Source organism: Prionailurus bengalensis, chromosome B1, assembly GCF_016509475.1.
Source record: "Prionailurus bengalensis isolate Pbe53 chromosome B1, Fcat_Pben_1.1_paternal_pri, whole genome shotgun sequence".
Classification (NCBI taxonomy): domain Eukaryota; kingdom Metazoa; phylum Chordata; class Mammalia; order Carnivora; family Felidae; genus Prionailurus; species Prionailurus bengalensis.
Window position 1 is genome coordinate 105,726,805 of NC_057344.1, and position 11,685 is coordinate 105,738,489.

The 11,685-nt window shown below is 38.7% G+C and overlaps 1 protein-coding gene across 6 annotated transcripts in view; it reads left to right on the top strand.

The window, feature by feature from the left end:
• SEC24D (SEC24 homolog D, COPII coat complex component) overlaps positions 1-2,809 on the top strand; it is a 109,199-nt gene extending 106,390 nt beyond the window's left edge. For all 6 annotated transcript variants that reach the window (XM_043569562.1, XM_043569563.1, XM_043569566.1 and 3 more), the window contains exon 23: positions 1,978-2,809. In XM_043569562.1, coding sequence (XP_043425497.1) covers positions 1,978-2,118 — 141 coding nt within the window. In that variant the 3' untranslated portion in view covers positions 2,119-2,809. The remainder of the gene's footprint in view (positions 1-1,977) is intronic.
• Positions 2,810-11,685: the final 8,876 nt, after the last annotated feature.

Below are 11,685 nucleotides of genomic sequence, written 5' to 3' on the forward strand. Positions count from 1 at the left end.
TCCCACCTCAGATCATAGCCAAACACACTTCATCCAAGGAGGTTTTACAGTGAGCATCATGGGAAAATGGCAGCAACAGAGAATACCCCTCAGATGTGTAGTATGAACTTCTTCCCATTAATTTCCATAGAGAAATGAAATTCTAAAGAAATTGGATCCTCAAATTCTTCCCTTCATAATGTCTCATTCTGCCCAGCCTCAGCCTGGGTTGTTTCACTGAGGCCAAACACATTGCCGTTGCCCATCACGGCCAATAGTAGAATCCTAGTGGCGTGTGGGAAAAAGTGGATACGACCAGTAGAAAAGAAAATGGCCTTGGCTTCAGGCTCACCAGGAGTCTTAAACTCCTTTGGAGAAGTTTCCCTCGAAGGTTAGTTTTGCTCCCCCATGTTGGAGTGGAGCACACCTGTCCAACATAGCTGCTCCCGTGCTGCCTCCCCGTGCCAGGCAGTGACACCTGAAAGCCAAGACATCACACGTGTCCATATCCACATAGAATTAGCTGAGTTGTGTAGTAGCAGCAGCAGCAGCAGCAGCAGCAGCAGTTTTGTATTTTAATCAGCTCAGGGGTGGTTTAAAGCTTATCAGCCTAGGGCCCAGGCCAAAATAACATAAAGGAAAAAAGCAAACTGTGTTGACAAAATTATCCTGCTTGATAACTAAAGCAAAAGTGGGGAGGGTCAGGCCCTCCTAGTCAAAATGGCAGATACCTTCCTTGCTGCAGCTGGTAACTGCAGACCTTTCTGGTGGTTTCACCTGGTGAGAGGAAGTGAGGGGATACCATGGCTCCTCCAAATTATACAGGAAGCAGGCAGGGGGACATTGTTTTGCATGTGTGGCTCCATTAACTCCACTCATAGCTCAATCAGATCATCAGACCATCATCTCTGACTTCCTGAAACAGGAGTGAGTAGGGACCAGCTAGATAAAAGGGCTCCAAGTGTTCATGACAAAGCTACGCGCTTCTGGGCTTCTTTCCCCTGTGCTTCTTCCCCTAGAGCAGCACTGTCCAAATAATGCAAGCTGCAGATGTAATTCTAAATTTTCTAGAAGCCATGTTAAAAATGTAAAAAAAAAAAAAAGTCATTTTAATAATATATTATTAATCCAGTATATCCAAAATATCATTTCCACATGTATAAGCAGTTACTGAGTTTTGCATTTTCTTTTTCCTACTATGTCTTAGAAATCCATCGTGTATTTTACATTTATAGTACAACCCAGTTCAGACTAGCCATGTTTCAAGTGTTCAATAATCACACATAGCTGGTGGCTACAGTACTGGACAGCACGGCCCTAGATAATTTCTATAAGCAGGGAACAAGAGTCCCCTGTGCGATCCACCTCGGTGGTGCCTCTCAGATCTCCTCCCTTTCCACCATCACTGCTCTGTAATTCAGGTCCTGACCATCTCCCACCTAGACACCTCCCAACTGCTTCCTACCTAGCTTCCCTCATCTCCTAATGCATTCTGTATACTACCAGTTCACTGTCTCATTTTGTTCTGCAGCACTTTCACTGGATCACAACCCCTACGAAAGCTTAGACTCATTAAGGTAGTTTGTCCCTAACCTTCCACTGACTTTAAGACTGTTAACTCACATCTAGCCATGTCTGTCTTTGGCACATGGTACATGGCACCCCGTTATGGAATGCTCTCTAAACCCTACCCCACCCCCATCCTTAAGGAAACCCTACCTTATCCTTTAAGGCTTAAGCGATAGTTAATTACCACTGTGAAGCCTTTCACATAATGGTTTTTCATGTTTCATTGTTGGAACTTACAGTTGTATGTCTTGGGTTTTTATGGTTTTGGGGTCAGTGCCTCCCTCCACTCTAGATAATAAGCACTGTCCCATCATTTTACAAGGCCTCACACACAGTGGACATTATGTAATTTGGGTGAAATTGAAGCATGTATAATTGAGCCACATCCGGAGAATGTTTATAAATCACCTACCTTGTTATTTTTCCTAGCTGACAATAGTAAAGCAGCGAGAACAGCCAGAAATGGTTTTCCGACAGTACCTGGTAGAAGACAAAGGACTTTATGGAGGATCATCTTATGTGGATTTCCTTTGTTGTGTTCACAAAGAGATCTGCCAGCTGCTTAATTAATTGAATCTTCTCTGTTGTTGATGTTGCATTTTTAAGGAGATCATCTCCTTCTTGGTGCCTAATTCTCCAGATGATAACAGGCTAGTTTTGATTTCTTGCTCATTTTCAAAATAGCTTTCCAAGAGGACATTTAGGACTTCAGCTTTGGTGCTCAGGTATAAAGTCAATGAAGGTACAGTGGTACCTTTTAAAGGGAACAGTCTATTTCTGATTGCACAATTTTTAACTGTTAAAATCGATACAGTTTGCATTTCATGAAAGGCATAGTTTACAGAACTGTAAACATTCTTAATTTTCTTTGTGCTAGACATATAAATTATTTTTCAAAATGTATAGATTTGGGGTAAAAAGTTGTCTTGGCTCTCCCATTTGCAGTGAGGGAAAAAAAACAATTTTTACATTATACCTAATTTTTTAAAACCATGTAACACCCCTTGAACATGTTTTTCAACTTAAGGTTTGCATAGCAGACTTTTAATAACCTTGGAATCTATTTGGTAGAACAATTTGTGTTCTACATTTTTTTTTCATAATTATATGTTGTGTATGTTAAAACTATTTTCCAGTTGTTGTTTTGTCTATAAAACTGTCTTTATCTATATTCTTAATGGTTCTCTGTACAATTTTGAGGGTTTCTACCTGTATATAATGGATCTTAACCAGTACCAATAAATCACTTCATATGCTCTTACTCGACAGGTAGAGATCATTTTTTAGGTATTTTGAGATTTTAAAATAAGGGTCATACTGTGTCTTGGATAAAAGTTGTTTACAAGGCTCACTAAGAAAAAATGGGGAAAACTGGTTTTTTTTTTTTTTTTGAGGGTTGGGAAGTGTTAAGTGAATAAATCAGTCTAGGAAATATCAGAGACCATGTACTTGAGAATTGCATTTTTAAAAATTCTCCAGTATGTCCTTATGGGCAAATAATAGAAATGGGTTATATGAGATCATTATTAATAAATAAATATAAACCTAGGAGAGTGGTTTTGAGTGGTATGACACAGGCATCTGTCCTGTATCTGCCCTAATTCAACTCTGATACTAGTGATATGAATAAATAATAAGAGTTAAGTATACTGAGTACATATAATGTTGTAAGAAGTGCACTATATGTTTTGAGAACATTTATTCCTCACAGCAACCCTAATCTTATTACCAGCCCCATTCACAGATGAAGAGATAGGTTTGAAGTGAATAAATCAGGACCTTGTCTACGATTGCATGGCTAGTAAGGTTTATTTATAAATCAGTAGATGTCATGAAATTGAGTAGAATAACAAATACACTGACAGAATTAAAATCTCTTCCCATGTTAACTGGCATGATGTTTCAGACTGACTCGGATGAGTTTAACAAGAAGAAATGTATGATCCTGAACTTGTGTCCAGAAAAATGAACATGCAGATGCTCCTTGGAAACAACGGTATTTAAAACAGAACCGAGGGAGTTTGTCAGCATGAATCTGTCGTGAGATGAAAGCAAATGTGGTCTCAAGTTACTCTATTACCAGAATAACCTCTCAGATGAGTAGAGCTACTCTGAGGTGAAACCACATTGAGATGCGTGTTCAGTTCTAGGCACCATGCTCCATGTGAACTAGAAGCCCAGAGCACATTCCTTGATTCACTCGATGATAAGTCTCTGATTGCTCTGTATGTTCCCTAGGGTAGAAGACCAGAAACAATATGTAGAAGTGACAAGGTGCCACTCAGTTGAAAGAAGAACCTACTAAGTAATTAGATGCTCAAAGAGTGTGCCATTCTGGGAGGTAGTGTGTTCTACATATTTATTTATTGCACATCTTCTATGTGCCAGACGCTATGCCCTCTACTGGAGAGACAGACAACAGTGAGCAGCACAAACAAAATCCTCTCCATCTCTATAATTACAGTAGTTTTCATAAATGCTGTGACATGCCATAGTATTTTGTTATTTCATATATAAATTTTATATTATACATTTTATGTGTATATATATAAATTTATAATATATATTTACATATGTAACATAGAAATAAAATCAGGTATATGAGATATGACCTAGTCTAGCTAGCGGGCACGTATAGTCAGTAAAGATTTCCCATTAGTTATATTAAAGCTGGGACCTGAAAGAATTAGTAGACATTAGCCAGGTAAATGAGAGTATTGGTAAATATGTATGAAGGCTCAGAGCGGGAGAGAGCACGTATCACCCTTTCAAGAAACTTGCAGAACTTAAACTTAGCTGGAACTTACTAGGGAGAGACAAAGTGGCAAAAGATAAAGCCTAAGGGATAGTAAGAGTGAGTCCTAGTCAAGGGGGAGTTTAGATTTAATCCTAAAGGCAAAATGAAGACATTCAAACTGATTTCAGTAAGTAACAGGACTGTCTTTAGGAAGATCACTCTGGGGTTGTAGAGTGGTAGAACTAGAAGCAGAAACACCACTTAGGAGGTTGAGTAGTCTACTGGAGTATACGGCGGCCTGCACTAAAATAACAGAGGGTTTTGACAGAGGGAGATAAGGAGATGAAGTTAGTGAAGGAGAAGTGTTTCCCTCAGAAAGGAAACACCAGAGTAGATGCGGACTGTGTGTATGTGTGCCTCTGTTTGCACAAGAGGCAATAGTTTACAGCTGTCCATGCTGAGGTAGCTTGCAGCCTATGCAGGTGGGATAAACTATACCTAAAAGTAAAGGCCTGAAGCTCAAGCAAAAACTCTGGGCTGGAAATTTGCAAATCATCTACGTACAGAGAAAAAGAAATGGCACAAGATGAAAAAACCTCTGACAAGACTGGGAGAAGGGCCAGAGAGGTAAAAAGGAAAACTTGGCAAGAGGATGTTACAAAGCCAAGGTAAGAGGGGTGCATGCAGAGAGTGGGGCAGCCAAATTAACAGCCTTCCTAGAGGGAACTTAAAGACTTAAAGGGTTGTTGGAATTAGTAACAAAAAAAAAAAAAAGTCATGGCTGAGTTTGGTGAGAGCAGTTTTACAGGGTCAGTGAACTTGAATGCTACATTGGAATATGTTCAACAATGGGAGTCAGAGTGGAGGCAACTCAAGAAAGAGATGAGAGAGTCACAGAGGAAGGACAGGATTTTTTTATTTTAAGACAGGCATTTGACATTTATTTATTTATTTAAAAAAAATTTTTTTTTCAACATTTATTTATTTTTGGGACAGAGAGAGACAGAGCATGAACGGGGGAGGGGCAGAGAGAGAGGGAGACACAGAATCGGAAACAGGCTCCAGGCTCCGAGCCATCAGCCCAGAGCCCGACGCGGGGCTCAAACTCACGGACCTCGAGATCGTGACCTGGCTGAAGTCGGACGCTTAACCAACTGCGCCACCCAGGCGCCCCAGGCATTTGACATTTAAATGCTGGTGGAAAGAAGCCAGTATTATGTTGGAAAAATAAATAGTGGCAGTACTGTTTCATCAACAGTTCAAAAAATGTTGAAGACTAAAGACAAAAAAAGGTTTAAAAGAACAAGATTCTTAGAAGGCAGAAGATAATATAATGCAGAGTACAAACAGATTAGCTTTCAATGGGAAGAGAAACCCAATACATAATGGAGGTGCTTCAATAAATCCTGAAGGACAACTTGCCAAAAATGTTGAGTGCTGTTCTAAGGTGTTCTGCAATAGAGCATCATGGTTTCTGGAACCAATGACATAGGTTTCCATACCAGCTCCACCCTGAAATTGAACGTCAGGGCATGTTGGAAACCTTTCTGCCTTGGTTTCCTACTCATTTGTTAATAAGTGTTAAAGGTTTAGAATAGTCCCTGATACACAATGCTATTTAAGTGTTCATTGCTGTTATTATATTAGTTATTTTTTATTTTTGTTAAACCTGCTAAGGATCACGAAAACTAGGACTACTCTGATTCCTAATGGTATTTGCTCTTGATGCCATGAGTATATTAACTGGTATCCTCGAAATCAAGCTATCTTTAAATGCTGTAGAAATGTCCAATTAAATCGATTTCAGAAATTAAAACAAATTTATCAATGAGAAAACTACTTAAGCTGTTTTAAGTGTTAAAAACCCAAACTTGTAAAATATAAACCAAAGACAAGAATTTGTATTTTGTGTTTCGAGGAACTATTATGAAAAATAAGAGTTTACTCCCTCAAGAAAGCATATCTTTGAGGAAGTTACTAAATGGCATTACCTTCACTTCCTAGAAGTAACCGGATAACAGGAGACTGAGCATCATTAGGAATGATATATTAATATATTTTTTTAGTGTTCAGTCACATGGGGACTTGTTTCCTATTAATAAACCAATGAAGAGTAAGGATCAAATTTTAGATCATGTTCTGGAATAGGGCAAGATATTCTGAAATTGTGTATTAGCTCCACTAGGAGGCGTTATATACTAAAGTGTCTGAAACCTTCCAGAAAGGTTAGTCAATAATCTTCCAGAAAAGGTAATTCTTTGCAGAGAATTGACTTTGTAAATTTTAATTGCTGGAAACACAAGATGTAATGCTGACCACACTAGATAAAAAGAAAGAAAATCTCCGAGGAAAGAGGCAACAGAAATCCCTTAGTCATCATCTTTGATGGGTATTTCCTGGCCTCTTCTTAAGACACTGATAAGAAGCTTACTACTGCTTACTCCCAAACAGCCATTTATGAACAACTCTGTAAGAAAATTATATTTAGCACATTGTTTTCCTTAATTTTTTCTTTTTGGTGCTAGCTGTGTTTTGAGGCCACAGGTGAAGTCTTCCTTCACTTGATAATAGTTCTCAGAGTTGAAAGCTAACATATATTACTATTGTGTCCCTTCCAGGCCAAACCCTCCCAATTCCCAAAGCATTTCCTTGTAAACATGATTTCCAGAGCCATTGTCATCCCAACTTAATACATGAAAATCCAGTTTTAACTCACATAAAGAACAAAGTCAATTTGGGAAAGCAAAATGACCAGTGTCTAGTTAAGGAAATTATCATTCAATAATATTGACTGCAGATGGTCTCAAGTACATGGTTATGCGAAAACTTTCAGGGTGTGCTTTTTATTTTGAGAGCATTATAAAGTTTTTACCAATTACACATACAAAACTCTTGCAATAAGAATTTCCCATTTTAAGATATTTATATAAGACTTCAGTTTCTTTTTTTTTTTTTTTTTTTTTTAATTTTTTTTTTTTTTTTTCAACGTTTATTTATTTTTGGGACAGAGAGAGACAGAGCATGAACGGGGGAGGGGCAGAGAGAGAGAGGGAGACACAGAATCGGAAACAGGCTCCAGGCTCTGAGCCATCAGCCCAGAGCCCGACGTGGGGCTCGAACTCGCGGACCGCAAGATCGTGACCTGGCTGAAGTCGGACGCTTAACCGACTGCGCCACCCAGGCGCCCCAAGACTTCAGTTTCTTAAGCCCGTATTTTTCAAACAGGTTATTTCATGAGTCCACAAAACACTTTCTTTTAATACATATTACTCATGTTTGAAAAATACAGTTTTAGGATATCCCATGGGGTTTAATGTTACCCAATCTATGTTTTAGGGCCCAATATGCCTATTTGGAAAAAGAGGTTACTACATTATGAATTACGGGAAAGCAGATATAGCAGATATGAATTTACAACAGTAAACTCTAGTGTGCAAAAAGGTGCCACGTTTTAAAAATGAATCTTTTATCTGAATCTCTTTTTCACAGGACTGGCAGGGAAGGTTTACTATCTTTGGCTCACACTGATGACTTGTGTCAAAGCCTCCCCACAGCTCCTGAATTTCAGGACTTCTCTGCTTCCATAGTGTGCTTCTGGGAAATGTATGTGTAGTCTAGGGACCATCACTTTCCTAAGTACACCATTCAGCTATTTCCCAGTGAGGCCCTCCCTCTCTGAGGCAGTGTTACTGCCAGCAGCAGTTTCCCAAGACTTCTGAGTGTCACCCTAAGCCAGTCCTCAACTATCCTGTCCTCCCACTCTTGGGCAACCTATTCTTAGTTCCACTATTATTTATGGGAGGAACGTAGTGTAACTTTTTACTTAAGCTATAATCAACAAGGTGATACAGATGGAGTTAAACCATTCCCCTTACTCTTTACTTTGTAGGTTGCATTTGGTAGAGAAAAAATTTATTATCCGAGGAAAGAATCAGGTGTCTTTAAAGTCAGATGAGGGGAAATTCATTCTATAAATCTGCTAAGTGGTAAGTCAGTGGAAATTACTGTTTCTTCAGTCTCAAAAATAATGTTGAGAGAAAAAAAAATCCTTATTAGAAAAACACAGTCCTCATACGCGGCCAAGAAAGCACCAGTAGAAGGAAAAGGAAGTGGCAAGAGAAGAATATTAAAAATCCTCTGGGCCTTACTTCCAATTATTAAGCAAGCAAAGGAGTATGGGACTATTTATTAGGCACTTACTATGAGCCATATATTAAAAGCTGAGAAAGCACACTGTTGCCTTTTTATGAATGACAAAGACTCATTTCTGAGAGCACAGGCAGCAGAGTTGTAAGGTCTAAATGAGTAGACAAAGGCAATCTTTGGAATGGTGGCCATCCTTCACCTGATCTGGGAGAAGTGAAAGCAATCAGAAGTGGGCATGATCCCCAAAGAGGTCCTGATGCCATCTTGATTCAGTTCTCATTAGCATCATCTCACAGAGATGGGATTCAAGATTCAGGAAGTTTGTGGCTGGTGAGCTTACATTTGTGCTTATATTTGCTGAAAATTTCCTTTGGAATTGTTTTTATAAATAAGGTATTCTTTTTTTTTTTATGTTCATTTTTGAGAGAGTACAAGTGGGAGAGAGGCAGAGAGAGAGGGGGATGTAGGATCTGAAGTGGGCTCTGTGCTGACAGCAGAGAGCCCGATGCAGAGCTCAAACTCACAAACTGCGAGGTAATGACCTGAGCCGAAGTCAGACGCTTAACTGACTGAGCCACCCAGGTGCTCCTATACAGTATTCTTAATCATGATGCTGCTGTATCCCTCCCTTATCTGTGGTTTTGTTTTCCATGGTTTCAGTTACTTGAGGTCAGTCATGGTCCAGAAGCAGACGATCCTCTGACATATTGTCAGAGGTCAGCAAAAGCCTAACACTACATCACAATGTCTGGATCACTCACTCCACTTCATCACAGGCATTTTAACATCTCACATCATTACAAGAAGGGGTGAGTACAGTACAAGAAGATATTTTGAGGGAGACCACATTCATGTAACTTTTATTACAGTATATTGTTATAATCGTTCTATTGTTCCTCTTACTATACCTAATTTATAAATCGAACTTTATCTAGGTATGTATGCATAGGAAAAAACTTAGTATATATAGGGTTTGGGACTATTCCTGGTTTCAGGTATCCACTGGGGTCTTGGAACATATCCCCCATGGATAAGGGCGGGGGGGGGGGACTGCTATATGCTTACACATTGTTGTTCAATAAGACAGAGCAGTAGAAAAGTAGGCTTGAGCTCCTATTCACCATGCCTTATAAGCGTAGCTTTTTGGACAAGGCCAAATAATCCATCCACCTGTATAGTTCATATGAATTATAGCCAATATTATTACCTCTCCTTTACTAAATATTAAAGTATGTAATTACCCGGAAGTTGTCTTGAGAAGCATAAACCTATGAAATGAAATGACAGCAAATTCCCTAAGATATTTAGGCAATTACCTTAGTAATTCAACTAGCATAAACTACTAAACTGTATTTCTGAACAAAACTGATTTTTTTGTCCTCTGCTTTACGACAAAACAAAATAATAATGTAGTTATTCTTTTATGATATTCACAATTGTAATTGTAAACTAAAATCTTGAATAGGTATGGGATTCTATAAAAGGTCTGTTTTTTGTGACAACAGGGGCTTAGAGCTCTGTATTTTCTCCCACTGGACAAATGGCTTGCAGTCACATCACTGTGTGCAACTTGAAAGTAATTAGTCCACGTCTGCAGTCTTTTATGTACACTCCAAAGTACATTGACTGTATCACATGCTTCCAAATGCTGTCCCAATTGAGTAACTTTTTTACCTCTTCTTTTAAGAAATTTGGTCACTGGTGTTTAGAGGCCAAAATTTAAAATATGCACGCAAGATTTAGCTAGCCAAGCTAATTTTAACAAAATTTTAGTTCCATGAAAAGTAGCAAAGGACACAAATTTAATTGCCATCACTGTCTAAAAATTAGGTTGATTTCACACAAATCTCTCAAACTTACTGTCTTCCCTATGTGCTGACACCTATGGAGAGCTGAGTAGTGATGTCCACCTTACTCAGGGTGGGAGCTCTCCTGTCCCTACCTTTCTCTCTAGTCTCCATGGGCCTGAGATCAAGTCAGTGGCTATTTATTAAAGTACTCTGTGCTGCTCTGCTTTTCTTAGAGAGGAGTTGAAAAAAAACATCAAATTGGGAAAACAGCACAGATGAGATAAATGTGAGAAAGTAAATGAAAGTAAATATTTCCATGTTTAATATGCAAACAAAATATGTCTAAAAAGATAATTATTCCACTATAAACAAACTCATGGCTTGCTTCACCAGTCTGTATATGCTTGGTTCCTATATACATTTTACATTGTTGACCTCTAGATTCTCCATGATCTAGAAAAAAACCTACCTTACCGAATTTCACTATTAGCACCTCAAGTTTCAGAGACAAGAAGTGTAACACATATACAAACTGATTATTTTAACATTTTATCTAATACTGGAAAGAGGGTTTGCTGGAAAAGAATTATCTAGATTAAATGAGGTAGTTTTCTCTGTGTTCACTATAGCTAGCAGTGTTTATATCTGAGTAAATGATGAAGGCCTTTTGAACAGAAGCAAGGTGGCTTTTCCAGAAATGGAGTCTTCCATGGCTGTGAAGTCCTAGATTTATAGCTTCAGAACTGACTACATATACTTGAGACCCAAGCTAAAGTTCAGTCCTTATGACCAAATATCAAAGACAGGATAATGCTAAAAGTCCTATGTGAACCCCAAGATTATTGGATTGTTTTAAGGAAGGCCCTTCTTATAAGTAAGGGTTTATGTTTTTAATAGCTCACAAAAATAAAAGACACTTTTAGATCAAAAACTATTTAGCATGAGTCCCACTGGGCCATCATTCAGTCAAGTTAGTAAAGATTAAACAATCAGTAAAATCTGGAACTATACTGCAAAGACCAAATCTTGGTAGTTAAATTCAGGATGAAAGCAGTACAGCTTTTAAAATAAGTGGCTGAAACTAATCAGAAAGTTGTAATTTAGGAACTAAAATGAGTAGGAAGTATTTTGGAAGACACAAAAAGGAATCGTTCCTAGTAACAGCCAAGACAGGATCTCAGCTATGGACAGCACACTAACCCACACGCACCTTGCCATTACAGCTCCATCAACTTAAAATCAAACGATGGTATGACACTCAGCTTTAGAACAGAGATTTGTAGTTTAAATTTCCAGATTTATGGGCTAAGGGCTCAGGTGGCTCTTTGACTTACCGAAGCCTTAGAACAGTACGTTGCTGCTGCAGGGCTGACCCATTCCAACTCTGGATATGTGACCTGGCTGCCATACTAGACTCTCCTCCATGCTTGATCCCTCCTCCCCAGTTGTGCTGTGTCATGGTAA